This window comes from Micromesistius poutassou (assembly GCF_964030765.1).
Source record: "Micromesistius poutassou genome assembly, chromosome: 11".
Lineage (NCBI taxonomy): Eukaryota > Metazoa > Chordata > Actinopteri > Gadiformes > Gadidae > Micromesistius > Micromesistius poutassou.
The window spans coordinates 2,366,167-2,381,748 of record NC_140281.1 but is presented as its reverse complement, the minus strand read 5'-3'; the positions used below and the strand labels follow the sequence as shown (position 1 = coordinate 2,381,748).

At 47.4% G+C, this 15,582-nt stretch overlaps 2 protein-coding genes across 3 annotated transcripts in view; one reads left to right on the top strand and one right to left on the bottom strand.

The window, feature by feature from the left end:
* The first annotated feature begins 44 nt into the window (after window positions 1-44).
* bdh1 (3-hydroxybutyrate dehydrogenase, type 1) lies at window positions 45-7,708 on the top strand. Its single transcript, XM_084475450.1, has 5 exons — window positions 45-636; window positions 900-1,010; window positions 1,175-1,310; window positions 1,458-1,610; window positions 2,417-7,708. Exons 1-5 carry the CDS (start codon window positions 424-426, stop codon window positions 2,881-2,883), a joined length of 1,080 nt encoding a protein of 359 aa, XP_084331576.1. The 5' UTR covers window positions 45-423; the 3' UTR covers window positions 2,884-7,708.
* A 2-nt stretch (window positions 7,709-7,710) lies between these two features.
* Window positions 7,711-15,582, bottom strand: part of LOC311355648 (SH2/SH3 adapter protein Nck1-like) — a 29,110-nt gene continuing 21,238 nt past the window's right edge. For both annotated transcript variants that reach the window (XM_084475448.1, XM_084475449.1), the window contains 2 exons: window positions 9,290-10,071; window positions 7,711-8,736 (listed from right to left, as the gene is read on the bottom strand). In XM_084475448.1, coding sequence (XP_084331574.1) covers window positions 8,536-8,736; window positions 9,290-10,071 — 983 coding nt within the window. In that variant the 3' untranslated portion in view covers window positions 7,711-8,535. The remainder of the gene's footprint in view (window positions 8,737-9,289; window positions 10,072-15,582) is intronic.

Sequence of the window (15,582 nt, the reverse complement as noted above, 5' to 3'; positions counted from 1 at the left end):
GATACAATCCTGAATAAACCCTAGACTGAGTTAATTTGGGTTGGGATTTGACATGCGTTTATGACCTGTGTAGGCCTACATATAACTTCACTTTAGAGGGCGCTTGCTGGCCATGTCTGGATGTATAGTGCTTGCACTGCCATCTAGTGGCCACAACATTCAGCAATACACAATTCCGTGTATGCAATTTTTAACAACTAATAAAGGAAGATTGGATCAATCCTCTTATATTCCATTGAGTACAACGACGTTCTACACTCTTTGCACGATGGACACCCATGACTCAAGAGCTTTAGATCGATGGAAATTCCCAGGGCCAAAATCCCTTAGCGTGATTGGAACAGGGGGCAGGTCCCTCCCACGACGTAGACCAGCTCAACCAGCGAAAAAAGAGGCAAAAAGTAAACAGGTTATTTCCTCAAGATGGCCTCGACTTCTGTGCTTCGTGTTGTGCTCCTGGGGTCATTCTCGGTCCTTCTGACTGCGGCTCTGGGCTTCGGGCTGCCGGCGATCCTCAACGTCGCTGCCGGATGTTTCGGCTTTGCAGAGAGGAGCGTCACGGAATGCATCGTGTTTGTTTATTTGGTTTTCGTGGCATACGTTGCAATGCCTAGAGTTCCTAGAGGAGTGGTGGAGGTATGGTTGTTATATTATGCACGGCTTGATATGTTGTTTATACGCACAGTGATGTGATATGTGATGGGTCGTGGATGCCTGACTTTGCAGAGCTTCAAGTACGGATGTGTTGCAGTTTTGAGTACTGACTCGTATCTTCGGTCGTTGCATTGTGTACGCCTTGTCGTTGTTAAAGGAATTCATTGTTTACACGTTGTATTTTATGTCCATTAAATAGTGGTCACAGTGCACACATACTCTGATGACCACTGACGTTTCCCCAGGTCAAAAACAAAGCAGTGCTCGTCACTGGCTGCGACACTGGTTTTGGCAAAGCACTCGCCAAACATCTGCATAAACTGGGATTCACGGTATTCGCAGGCTGTCTATTAAAGGTAAATGTTGCGTTGTTTTATATATATATATATATATATATATATATATATATATATATATATAACATCGAATCAGTTTTCCATTACACATGATGAAGCTGTAAAACTAACATGGTATTCGTGGCTGTTAAAAAGTAAAAGTATGAGCTATGCCTACCTTTCAGGATGAAGAGGGGGCGAAGGAGTTAGAGGAGTTCAAGTGTGATCGCATGAACGTGTTGCAACTCGACGTCTGCAGTGAGGACCAGGTCACCAAGGCTGTGGAATATGTCCAAGACAGTCTGGCTGACAAAGCAACAGGTAGTTATATTAGTGATAACTTGCATATGCAATACATATCACAATGAACTTGGCTGTTAAGCCAGAACAACCCTTTTTGTAAAATGTATATAAACAATACATATAAACATGTATATAGCCTACACCTTTGTATTCTCTGTGCTGCAGGCCTGTGGGCGTTGGTGAACAACGCTGGCGTTTCAACGTTTGGGGAAGTAGAGTTCACGTCTATGGAAACCTACAAGCAGGTGTCCGAGGTCAACCTCTGGGGAACCATCAGGGTCACCAAGGCTTTCCTGCCGTTAGTCCGCAGGGCCAAAGGTCTGTGTGTGTTTGTGCGTTTTTTGTGTTTTAAAGAGGTTTGGGTCACCGGAGTGCCCAGCCAAGCACTATTCAATCACACATTTATGTGATTGACTATTGTGGACTTGATTTGTTAACTCGATTTAATTTCAAAAGGTGCTTTTGTTTTCCAAAAGCATTGTTTTCAGATGTGGTACTCGTTTAGTCATAGGGTTTTCTCCCCCAGCTTCATTATGCATAGGTGTACTTCTACAACCAATTTAAACTCAGAGTTATGTTTGAGGAATTCCCTCTTGAGACAGCTTAACTGTGGACCTGCATGCCTGCCAGCTTTAGGGCACACAGGATTAACACAAGCCTGTGTGCTGGCGTCCGGGCCCTGGTAAACCTTTAAAGGTGGTAACCTAACTGTGTGTGTATGTGTGTGTGTGTGTGTGTGTGTGATGATACCTGACTAGTACTCATACATTTATTAACAACCAAACCATCGGTGACCAAAATGTATTTGTTGAGCATCACCATGTGCCTTGGAGAGTTTGTAGGCTTAAAGGGCCCCTATTCATGGAGTTGACGGAGGACTTGTTCTCACCATCCTACATGTCATGTCAAGTGGATGGATTTTGAAATGGTGAAAAACGATTTATTGTCAAAAACGAGTGAACCTCGTACATGGTGGTGAAACAAGGGTCCTTTAACCTGCTCATACAGTCTCCTCGGTGGCCTGATAAGAACTAACTGACTCTCTGATACTAAGAACTGACTGACTCTGATAATAAGACCTAACTGACTCTAATAATAAGAACTGACTGACTCTCTGACCGCAGGCCGCGTGGTGAACCTCACCGGGGTGTACGGCCGCATGGGCTGCGTCCTGCGCTCGCCGCTCTGCGTCTCCAAGTACGGCGTGGAGGCCTTCTCCGACTGCCTGCGCTACGAGATGAGGCCCTGGGGCGTCAAGGTGTCCATCGTAGAGCCCGGGAGCTTCGCGGGCGCCACGGGGAACCTGGCACGCGACACGGTGTCTGCCGCGGCCAACAAGCTGTGGCACGAGGCGCCCGCCGCCATCAAGGAGGAGTACGGGAAGGCGCACTTCGACCAGCAGATGGCGCTGGTGCGTTCGGGCTGCACCGGTGGCGGCCGCGACGTGAGGCCCGTGCTGGACGACATCGCCGACGCCGTCATGTCCAAGAGGCCGTACACGCGCTACAACCCCATGGAGCCGCACTGGTGGATCCGCATGCAGCTCATGACCCACCTGCCCGCCGCCATCTCGGACCGCCTCTACTTCTAAGGTGGCCGCCGGACAGATCACTGAGTCACCGACACAATCCGTAATTCAAGTAGTAAGCGACGGAAACTGACTCCATTGCAACTGGTCTGTGGACTCCCCTGAGTCTCCAGTCTTCCTCCAAAACATCGCTCGCAGTCTGAAATGCTCAAATGTTCAATAACTGCACTTTGATTGTCCTTTTGTATATCCTGTTATATTCCGGGGATTATAGTCTACCCGGGTTGGTGCCTTATGGTTTGATAACAGTGTGGCTCCTAGAGCCACCGGATGAGGAGATCTTCAGGTTGGATGGTGATGCTGAATGCTGATGGATCGCTGCATGGGGAGGGGGAAATGAAGTGGCGTTTCACTAGTTTTTAAGCTTCTGGCCGAGGCCAGGGCATTTCAAGCGGAGTCTCCTGCCGTTCAGTTGAGGCCCGCCCCAGGAACCGGCCTCTGTAGGACTGTGGCGAGGCCCTGCCAGGGACCCTGGTTATGTAATGGAAACAGAAGCAGCCTTTGTCCAACACGTTCCATAGGATCCCGTTTGTTACTTTAGCAATTTTGCTTTTTTCCCCCAGCGGCAAGTGGAGGTTCATCATTCCATAGTGTTCATAGTTATGACTGGAAAAACGTATGAGCCTTAACTATGCCTGTTCAGATGTAGAGAAAAATATGGTTGTCTTTCTCTCTGCGCTTCTTTTTTTTTCATTGAATACGATCTTGTTAGATATTGATGTAGTGCCACTTGAAGCCACCAGGGGGTGTCAAAGTATCACGTAACATTGTGGCCTTTGTGTTCGTTATCTTTTGGCTCCTCATTATTCAAAGCCCTGCTGAGGATCACCATGTTAACAGATAGATAGGCACTTTATCTAAGAAGCACTAGAGTACAATCGTGATATTGCCTGTAGATTCTGCAATGATTTCTTGAAGAATGGATGTCAAAATGTACTTGTCGTTTGTCAGTTAAGCATAATTTCGCAATGGCAGAACCAAATGTTTTACATTAACATCATGGTATTGAGTAAAGTATATTTTTGATATCAGCCGACTTTTACATGCAGCCCTAGTATTCAAAATAGCCTATGCATTTAAATGTCATCAATTTAGCATTAACTCTTTCCCCGATTAGGTTTAATACTGTTTTCAAATGAATACCTAATTTATTTTAATACCCATGTGTCTACTAAAAGAAGACTCAGAAGATTAAGCATAATCAGATGGATTTAATCGTCATTTTCAGACCAGTGTAGGCCTACTCAATAGAAATTCTTCCAAAACCATCAGCTCAGTCTTTAATGTCCTATAAAAAAAAAAGTATTTATATTGACGAATAAAACATTTGAATACGCCCAAGTATCCAAAACTGAAAAAGAGAAAAAAAACAACACAGAGGAGATGATCATTTTATGTAGTTTATTACTTCCTTTGAACAGTCTAATAAACTCTGCTAAATTATTACATGTGAAGATGATTTCCACCTCTATTAAACAGTATTAAGAGCTTTACATTATATTTCACAGCACACTCGTATCACCCCCCGGGCCGCTCCTGTCCTCTCCGCTCACAGAACTAAACCTTTGTGTGACAAAGAACACCATAGACGACATAGAAAGCAGCACGGACGAAAAGCACCGAGTAGTTGACAGATTGTTGCTGTCGTGTTTGTTTTTTTATCATCAGGAACTCGTTCTGCACTTGGGGTTAGTTCAGACGAACCGGGCAGGATGCCGTTATCCAAATGCACTTAATACTTGACAGAGAACGGAGGCGACCTAAACAATGTTAAGAGACTGAACGCGTTGACGGTTGTTAACAGATCGGAGGCCCTGCTATCAGGGTAAAAGGTATCATGGTATAATGAGTGTATTGATGCGAGGTCCCGTGTACAGGACGATGGCGTACGAGTCACGAAATCAACTGAAGTCATATCTGAAGTAACTCAGCGGCAGAAAGATGCTGTCAAACGCGCTGGGGGACGTTTTGACTCAATAAATCCACACCTGCGTCTTAGAAACATTGAACGTTTGACCAGTGATTGCATTTGGTGATAAATAAAATTGTCCTTGCCTTTACGATTCGGGAGGGGAAGTGGGGTTTGAGGCAGACATCAAACTAAGGGCTGACATCTAAATGGAAACGGGGAATCTTTCTCACACACACACACACACACACCTGTTTACACCAGAGGGCCGTGTGTAATGAAATTAACTACAGTAAGGTCACTTGATACCATATAACATGGGCACTTTATGCATCACATACGAACAGAACGCCACTTCTGCAATGCTCAAACTCCCCGTTGGAAATCACTCCCCATCACACAATGATAAGGGGACGCGATCTCACCGTAGCGAGGACGTGTTCCGAGCATCGTCTCCACCCAGCGCTCGCTAATCTGAATCAGTTGACGTGCATGCAAAACCGCTGACTACATACACACTGCAGTGACGAGAGAAGAGGGAGTAGATAGAGAACAGCTTTGGCGATAGTGTTTCATTGTTCCTGCCAATAGAGCAAAGTGAATTGAATTGAGAGAGAGAAGGGGTGGGTGGGGTACTAGAAGCACACTGACAGAAAGGAACACCAAACCTTTGGTTGACAGTTTGCTATGAAGGCACTTTAATTCGTTTTTCACATTAACTCCTAGCGAATCCTTTCAACCTCAGGACATTATGCGTCTTGCCTAGTCATTACACTGATATTGCAAGCGGAGGTCAAAAGGTGAGAGCTCAGGCGAGGCGAGACCGATAACCGGCAGCACCTTAACCTGAGTGGTTGCTGTAAACTACTTTTGACAATCACCCTGGTGGAATACCATTTCATTAACAGCATGGTCCGGTCGTTAAGACCAACCAACCGCCCTGGACCAAGGCTGGACCACACCTAGGCTAGGATCTATCAAACATGTTATTTTCTCCCGAATTAAGGGTTCCCAAATTGAAAGCAGTTGGAATATTATGGAGGGTGCCAAACATATCAATTATTCTTACAACACCTTTTTTGCATCCAGCTTTGCAAAAATCAGATAGGAGATCAGGCATCTGTAATCTTCATGCGGTATCTGTAATCTCCATGCAAATGTCTGGTTTACACATTTGCGTCTAGATTACTGATACCGATGAGAGGGAAAAGCCCTCCATCGGAATTAGAATTGATATCTCTAAAGTTTGTAGCCAAAGTTTCCAACGTGTCCAATTTCTGGAAGAGGTAATGTAGTACCACAGGAATAACAAATCCAATTTGATCTTTCCCCAGAGCAACCAAAGTTATCGTGCACAAATGTTTATTATTTTACCAGTAGGTGCAGTGAAATCCAAGTCATGAAATCTTTTGAGTTGCCTTGAGCAAAATGTTTAGTTTTGTTTACTCAACAGAAAGGAAAAGTCACAACTTAATTTCCATCTCAGATACATGATGCATACGCAGAGGCAGTACTCCACCCTGTTCAGTGAGGTCAGCGCTCTGGTAACTGTACCCTGTGGAATAAGAAGAGCCTCCAAAAACCTGCGCTTTTGTTTTGAAGGATCATTTTTCCATTCCTCATTCTGGAAAACCCTCTTCTTGTGCCGAGCTCTTATCCAACCGAGCGATACAGCTGGCCAACGCATCATGAAGTCCCAAATGGTGGCCCTCCCGGCCTTCTGGACGTGCTCTCTAAATCCACCTAACTGTAGGTCCCTGGTCCCCCCCCCCCCCCCCGGCTGCCTCTCCCTGGTCCATTCTCACACATAAAAGTCCTACCTAAGAGACTTTATCCTATTTCTAACCCGCTTAACGGCATTCTCGCCTAACAATTGCCCCAACAACTAAAACAGACATGATTCCAACCTCTGGGGCATCAAGACTTGCTTGACGTACAGCACTGTACTACAATGCAATATTGTTCCCCTGATTCTTCCAAATCTGAACCACAACAATCAACAGGGCCCATCCATCCACAAAAAAAAAAAAACTAAATCAGTGAGAATGCGTCTTTTGATACAGAGAGGCACAGTTATACAATCAGCTTTTCTTTCTGCTGCTCAAATCATAAACGGCTTTGCCATAGAATCAAGAGATTATGGTATGGTGAGACACGCTTGTGTGCTTAGCTTGATGTACACTCGCACAAATGTGACCTCAGGGTGACCGGTCGTCTTCCTCATCTTCCGCTTTCCCTCCCTGCCCCGCCTCCTCCTCCCCTCGAGGCTCTGATTGGTCAGCAGTGACATCGCTGTGGACAAGAGGCCTCCTCCTCCACCTTTACTGGGTGTTGGTTGGTCGACGCAGATGGAGAGCGGGACAAAGTCCGCCGTCCATCATGCCAGAGAGCAGAAGATCCAAGAAGAGCAACAAGATCTTGAAAACTCAAAAAGGAGGAACCAGAAAACCATTATAATAATCAAATCCATTAATCCAGAAATCGCCCTCACTCCAGCCCACTCCGGGGCTGTCAATCACTCAAGTCGGTCATTTCCATGGCGTGCTGCCACGGCACGATCTCTACGCTGGCGTGCTTTAGGACATTTAACGCAGTCAAGATCCGTTTCCTTTTCAAATGAAAAGGGGACTTCGGTTGGTGAAGGGGGGGTAGGTAGGGGAGGGGAAGGGGGGTGAGCAGTGTGTACTGTGCAGTGACAGCGTAGAAAAACATTCAAAAAGATAAGGAGCCAGCAATACGTGAGAGGTGCTCAGGTCTTTGCGATACATAACAAATGGTTCAACGAGTGACGGGAGACACAGGTGGAACATGGAGGACGGCGAAGCTTCATGTGCACAAACCGGTGTCTTCCATCAGCGACACAGCAGTGTGTCATCGTTTTTTATCCAAAAAGGTTAATCATTGGGGGGGGGGGGGGGGGGGGGGTTGCGTTTCCGATTGGACTGTATCAATAAATATACTTTGGTCACTTAATTATTTTATTCATAATTAGCAGTTAGCAAAAAGTTGCGGAGGGATGGCGTCCACAACGTAGCATGTCATGAAGAAAGAATCACTGAAGACGGACACAAAAAAATCCACAAAAGAACAGATGAAAAATGACGTGAAACCTTTTTAAACTAAAAACATGTTGATCTGGACCGCCAGCATCTGAAGGGGAAAAGGTCTCAAGTCTTGTCATTGTTGGGAGCATGGGACAGTTGAGAGTTAAAATCATCACATTTTTTTTTAAAAGAAACAGTTAAAAAGAATATATATTATAGAAAAAAAAAATAAACTAAGATCTTGTCGATGACAAAATGGTGGGAGATTTTCCATGGCGACCGGCGAGAGCCCCTAGAAATACATCCTGGATCTTTAAGAACGGTCCAAAGACCACCAGCGGTCTTAAGATCCAAACCTTGGTTTTGGGAGTCCATTTTCTGTCCATTATCTCCCTCCCTCCCTCCCTCATCTCCCAGTCTCTCTGTGCGTCTCCCCCGTACTCTGCGCCCGTCTCTTGGAATGCTCAGAATTCCCAGCATTAAAAGTCCGGAGGACGCGGAAAGTCGTTGGGGCTTTACAAGTTCCAATGCATGTCCTCTTTTCTGTGTGGAAAGGTGTCTGCATGCATTAGTGAAATGTAACAATTTAGTACGGTGTGTGTGTGTGTGTGGGCGTGTGTTTGTTTGTATGTATGTTTGTTTGTATGTATGTATGCGAGCACGCAAGCGCACATGCGCGTGTGTGTGTGCGTCTGTGAGAGATCAGGAGGCGGCGAGGGCCTTGACCAGATACAGTTTGTCCCCCTGCTCGCTGGTGAAGATGGGGGCCTTTTTGTAGTGTTCCACCAGCTCCTCCATGGAGCTGAACTTGCGCTGGCCGATGCAGTACAGGCTCTCCTTCAGCTGCACCTTGAAGTGCTTGTTCTTGCTCTGCGCCTTCAGCGAGATGGAGAAGTCGTTCGGCTGAGGACGGGGGAAGGGAGAAAGCCAGGTTGAGCGACGGGGAGAAAGAGTGAGACTGTGTTTTATCATCTAGAGAAGGCAAAGGTCAACCCATTGCACATTTCTACAACACACTACACTTATTGGAGACAGATTTTTCTCTCTCACACACACACACACACACACACACACACACACACACACACACACACACACACACACACACACACACACACACACACACACACACACACACACACACACACACACACACAGGTCGGTTTCTTCAGCCGATTTCTTTTATTTTTTTAAAAACAGTTCAATAAATGTTCCTTTTTAAAAATGGATACTTGTATGCTTTGTTATCATCATTTTTATGATGTAAATTGAGGGAGCAAAAGTAGTATCGGCTCAAGAAAATCAGTATTGGCGGATCGGTCATGGCTGATAATTATTATTTTTTTTAATCCATATCGGTCGATCCCTAACACACTCACGCACACGCACACACACACACACACACTGCATGCAATCACTTTCCAAGACAGGAACGGCGCGTCTCCCGTCCACTCACCGACGACTCGCTGTCTCTGATGAGGAAGTCCCCCTCGCTGCCCCGCTGGTTGAGCGCCACCTCAGCCTGGTGGCGCGTCACCCGGCCGTAGTACCACTCCTTCCCGGCGAAGCGCCCGCTGCCCGACGGCGAGATGTAGTCGCAGTCGGGCGTGGGCGGCCCCGGCGGCCCCGCCGACGCCGCCGCCGCCGCCGCGCTGTGGGCGGCGGCGGCGTCCAGCACGGTCACGTAGTTCTTGGGCACCAGGCCGAGCTGCCCGTCCGCCTTGCGGCACTTCCACCACTCGGGGTCGTTCTCCGGCTTCTCCACCACCTCCATCACCTCGCCCTTGTCGAAGTTGAGCTCCTCGTCGTTGACGGAGCTGAAGGGGTAGAGCGCCTGCACGGCGTGCAGCGCCCGGCTGCCGTTGGTGCCGCTGTTGACCACCGCCGCCGCCAGCTTCTCCGTCAGCGAGCCCGCCGGGTCGCCGCCGCCGCCTCCGCCGCCGCCCGCGCCCGCCGCCGTGCCGTCCATGTCCTCCGTCACGTAGTTGGAGGGGAACCAGCCCGAGTGGCCGCTGTAGCTGCCGCGCCACCAGCCGTCGCTGCACTTCTCCATCACCACCACCCGCGTGCCCTTCACCAGGGACAGCTCGTCCTCGCGCTCCGCCGCGTAGCTGAACTTCACCAGCGCCGGCAGGTTCAGGTCATAGAGCCGCTCGCCGTTGTCGGCGTACATGTCCGCCTCGGCGGTGGACGCCGTGTCGCGCATGCCGCCCTTCCTGCTCTTCACCTTGCCGATTCCTGAACGGTGGGCGGAGACATTCACATTCAGGGCGTTAAGCAGAAGCTTTTTTTTTGTCATTTGTCAGAAGAAGGTGAAACAATGTATCGCTGTCGGTACAGTAAGGATGTTCATAGCACTAGCAACCACTAGGTTAACCCATTTCCCCCGGATACAGCAAAGATAGCTAGGATAAGATGCCACACAACTGAGTACTATAACTAAGTACGACATGCAATAAGTGCGTACATTAAGTGGGAGGACGTACAACATACAATAAATCGGAGGGAGGGGGCTATGCAGAGTCTGGATGAACTGAGACGGGGTTAAGCACACAAGGATACACGGCCACATATGCACGTTCTAAACACGCATGCAGTGAATTGGCAGCAACACTCGCCCCTACTCTCAAACGTTGCAAAAGCTAAAGAAAAAAAAAAACACAGACCCCTGATAATTAGGTTAGTCTAGGATGCTCCAAGATCATCTTCTGTCAACCAAGCAAAGGGATGTCTGGATGGAAACGGGTGGAAAGGTAATGGCCGTACGGACAACTCTCAACTCAGTGTGAAAGAGCTCGTCAGTTTGGGTCAAATCGAAATACGTTTTACCACACCGAGCTTCTTAGTGCTCCAATCTGTGACACATATTCCCTGTAAAACAAGTCTGTACAGCCACAACAATTGCGACACACAAACAAGGTAAAACCACAAAATAAATACCAGATTCAGAGAAGGGAGTGAGAATGAGGATAAAGGTGCAATCTAGAGGAGAGGTGTGGTCTGGGAGATGAATGGTGAGATTACACATCTCTTCTCTCTCCACCCAGCAGGCACCAGGCCTCAACACCCGCCCCCTGCCCAAACCCCGCCAAACACATTCTTAGGGATTAGGACTCTAGTTCTGGTGCCTTCTGCACGTGTGAAGAGGTCTTGGGTGAGTTTGAAACCTGTCCTGACACAGACTCATCATAATTCATATTTTTTAAAAAGCTAACCTTTTGAAAGGGTTGCATGTGTCCCAACAGTGCAGGCTAATGCTAAAGGGCATTTTACATCATCCTTAGTCATTTTAACAACTCGTTTCAAGGCCCACTGGATGAGGGTTGTTCAGGAGATAGTTACCCTAAAAGCAATGAATAAGCAAACCGTAACCTTGAACACCAAACCTACCACACACACACCCACACACATACTAGTTCACATGTTTTAAAGTGGCAATCATGAAGAACCAACTAAATCGAGATCATAAGGGTGTCCTTTGATTAGTGGAGCCAGCCACCAGCTACCCGACTATCATAGCATTCATTGCCATTATGTTAATCTACTACATATATAGACTAACACATGCAAGCAACGGTAGCCCATTTCTTTTAGGAGCATTTTCTGTCATATTGGTTGAAATTCTCTTAACAATCGAGAAATCAAAAGCTCTGACAAATAACAATTACAAATGTGTTATCCGCTATCTGCTTTTGCACACCTTAAAAGATCCTGTCCTATCATTTCAGTTGGCCCAAATTAAATGATTCGATGGCCTGTGTCTACACACGCTCTGCCCATGCATGCTCTGCGCATAAGCAGAATCTTCCAGAAGGCTAGGCAGAGCTATTGCTAAAGCTAGCACACTAGTCATGTGTTTTGGGGGAGCAGCTTTGGAGCGAGGCCTGAGGGGGGATACTTTGAAAACTAGCTTACTGTGGCTGGGTTTCCTTCAATTGCTTTTCCTAAAGTTATCTTTATCACGCGGACAACCGACTAATTCTGCAGAGGAGAGTAGTTATTGCGGGCTAGTGTGATCCACAGTGCTGGCCGGTCCATTCTCACTGCCACCGGTCCCCCCCCGGTGCGGACCGTCACGGCCCTGGAGGGCGTGGCGTGCCAGACCTGCTGCAGCAGCACAGCCCGGACACCCACCTCTGACGAACACCACTCCCCTCCCTCAATCACTCCTTCCTCAAGCGGCACTTCTCTCAGCTCCTGACGCTAGTCCCGGACCAAAACACAAATACAGGCCATGTAGGCCAAACACTCCGACATTCTTTCCTTAAAGCTAACCCTACCCTCAGCCAGGGTGACAATGGATCCGTCAGAGTGAAGTGGAATAACACATAATTAGGGAGTACGAGAGTATGAATGAAACCAAGAAGAACTAGCATTAACAGCATGTCATTTACACAATAGGGGATCAAACTGAACCATCATTATGGTTCAGACAACAACAACACCTGGTTTTGGGCTACATATAGCTTTGCACTACCAATCAATCGTATTTTGCATTCCTATTGTCACACTGCACTGGCGTCTACATAATAAACATCCTCCGTCCACCAAGTCTACAAGAGCTTTGCCACAAAGTGGTTGTTTACAGGAGTGACCGCTCTATATAAATATGACGAAAGTAGTTGAGGTCTAATCAATTGCTCATGCTCATAAAAGTATGCTAGCAAAGCATATTCTTAAAATGAAAGTTTAAACTAGGCCCACTGGGTTTTATTACGATGGCTGAGTTAACAGAGGAAGGGTGTGTTATAGTGTCATGGGTTTTCTGACTCTCAGGGCGAAAGTGTACCGGGTTTGAGCCCTAATCTCCACCACTTAACTTCTAGGCATCCTTGAGAAAGACTTCTAACCTCTAACTGCCCCTCAAATGAACTGGTGTTCAGTTATTCTGGATTAAAGCATCTGCTGACAGTAGCAGTATTAGTAACAAATCAATTTGGATTTAAAGCATCTGCTAATAGGAGTAGAATTAGTAACAACTAACAAGTCATTTTGGATAAAAGCATCTGCCAATAGTAGTAGTATGAGTAACAATAGTAAAGAAAAGGATTGGTGTATGGATGGGTTTTGGTGTGAATAAGTTCACTTTTTTCAATCAAGCGATGGCTACTTTATACATTCTGTGAGAGCTTATTGATCAACGATGTATCAACAGAGGTTTAGAGGCTTCATCGGGCGTGCAGTGTGATAATGTGATGGCCAGCGGCTTAATCTAATCATGCATAACGTTCAAACACACCACACCACAGCAGATTTGGTTTACAGCACAAAAACAAACACTGATAGGGAGGTCACAGACATAAGTCCATCCAACCCCTATGATTTAATTATAATAAAAGCACCAAAGTAACATCGATGGGGACTGAAAACACATATGGATGCAACACCAACCCGTTGCACCATTAGTGTGAAACTAATTACAGCAACTCAAACCGCGTCTCTGACTAGCGGTTGGCTTGGAGGGGATTACCAGAGACTCTCTCTCCCCCTCCCTCCCCCTCTCTCCCTCCCTCGCTCTCTGGACGATGGAAACCTTGGAGCTCAACATTGGCAGGCCTGTAGTCCTGGTCTTACTGGACAGGAATTCCAACTTGGCAGCCCGGCCTGCTTAGCGATGTATAAAACCCTAGACACGGCAGGCGCACCGAGAACTGTGCCGAGCGCTACATCCCCTTTATCCAAACATTACTGGCCACGGGCTTAGCGGGCTAATGTGCTAAGCGTGCACCGCAAACAACACACCGCATTTAGCCCGACGTAAACGCTTGTTATCGTATGGTTATAAATATAAGCCGAAGTGGTCACACCTAGCGGCTACGAAGGCAACGGGAAAGCCGATGCCACGGCCTTGACGTCGCACCGGCCCCCGGTCCGTCGTTGAACAAGATATGTCTTCTGCATATTGTGTATGCAGAGGACATGGCTTGCATAATCAAATTCAGCTGGGGGAAATTGCACAGGGAGAGGGGAGTTGTCCCAATCACCACACTTTGGAGGACTATGTCATAGTGTGCGTCTCACAGCGAGCGAGGGAGAATATGACTTATGGCAGTGCACACACACACACACACACACACACACACACACACACACACACACACACACGAGGTGTCTGGGAGTCACTTGGAACGTAGACGAATGAATGCCCTAGTAGTGGAGCAAGGCAGTGAGTCAAAGGGCTCTCAGGTGCAGGCCTATCATTAGAGACTGTACTTAAGTACAGAGTGCAGACGGGCCGCTGTGGCAGATGTCTGCCTGCCCGCTCTAGTTATAGCACCTCGCCATGCTAACTACAAACTACGAGCACACACACACACACACACACACACACACACACACACACACACACACACACACACACACACACACACACACACACACACACACACACACACACACACACACACACACACACACACACACACGATATATAAAATCCATTAGAGATATCACGTGACATGCATATCAGCATGCATCTCTCAAGTGCAAACAAATCCTTGCAAGTATAACCAGACACAAACAACCACAATATGAAAGCGTCACTCTGTTGAGCACACACCTTCATAAACAGCTTATCCCCACAGGCAGACCGGCTCTTCTCTAGGCCAACATAAACAATGACGGGAAGTGTTGAGCAAATGACAAGAAAAAAAAAAGATGTCGTTTATTTAGACAAGGGCCAAAACTATCACACATGCGTGTTGGGAGGGGGGGCGGGAAATGAAAAATAAACTTGATTCTACTGTCGGGAGCCCCAGGATACAGGCTTTTGCTACACTGCTGGAAATGACCTAGTTAGCTCCAAACAAAAGGTCAGGGGTCGCACACACCACAAAGTGACACGAGGTACTAGTTCTTATCTGATGTTCTTATCTGATGACAATCTGATGTTCCTTTGTTTCAGTGACACAATACGGTTTGCATTAAGTAAGCAGTACAACACACGCGTGCTGGTGGTGGTGGTGGTGGGGGGGGGGGGGGGGGCAGAGGCAGGCAAATAGAGTGACGGCACACAGGGAGGAGGGATGCTGGGGCTCGACCGTATCACAGAGGGACGGTTGTTCAGCGGGGAGGAGGAGGCAGACCCCACACACACACACACACACACACACACACACACACACACACACACACACACACACACACACACACACACACACACACACACACACACACACACACACACACACACACACGATTTCTTACCGTGTGTATCCCCGGGTGCAAAACGGCACACGTGAACCTACGCATGCTTTGGGGTATTTATAGTTTTAAAATATAGACCCGTATACCGTCCACGGAACCACCCGCATGACAAAGATAGACAGTGAGGCTAAATTAGTGGGTCATAGTAGGATAGGCGCAGGCCAGGACTGTTTGGCCTACATTTGGAGAAGCAACAAAGTCACGCTAAGGCTAGGCTAGGCCGGTAGTTCCCAACCTTTGACTTAGGGTTAGGGATCCACCGATATGGATTATTTTTAGGGCAGATACCGATGCAGATTTTTTTCTCATCAGCCTTAGCCGGTGACCGATACCGATTTTCTTGAGCCGATATTTGGAGCCGATACTACCCTGGAACTCTAGAGTTCTCGTGAGAGCACAATTTGAATTTGCTCAGTGAGTCACTCTGGGAACGAGCAATACACTCACTCCCCAATTCCCCTGGCCCAGAACATTAACCAATCACATCGGTGTATCCGATATAGGCGGGCCAAAAGCGTTGCCGTTTTGCCGACCAGATACGGC

Bases quoted from the DNA above. Each gene is read 5' to 3' on its own strand.
- bdh1 (XM_084475450.1), top strand. From the start codon at position 424: ATGGCCTCGACTTCTGTGCTTCGTGTTGTGCTCCTGGGGTCATTCTCG. The intron at 1,011-1,174 runs GTAAATGTTGCG...CCTACCTTTCAG, and splicing joins TCGCAGGCTGTCTATTAAAG to GATGAAGAGGGGGCGAAGGA. The intron at 1,311-1,457 runs GTAGTTATATTA...TCTGTGCTGCAG, and splicing joins TCTGGCTGACAAAGCAACAG to GCCTGTGGGCGTTGGTGAAC.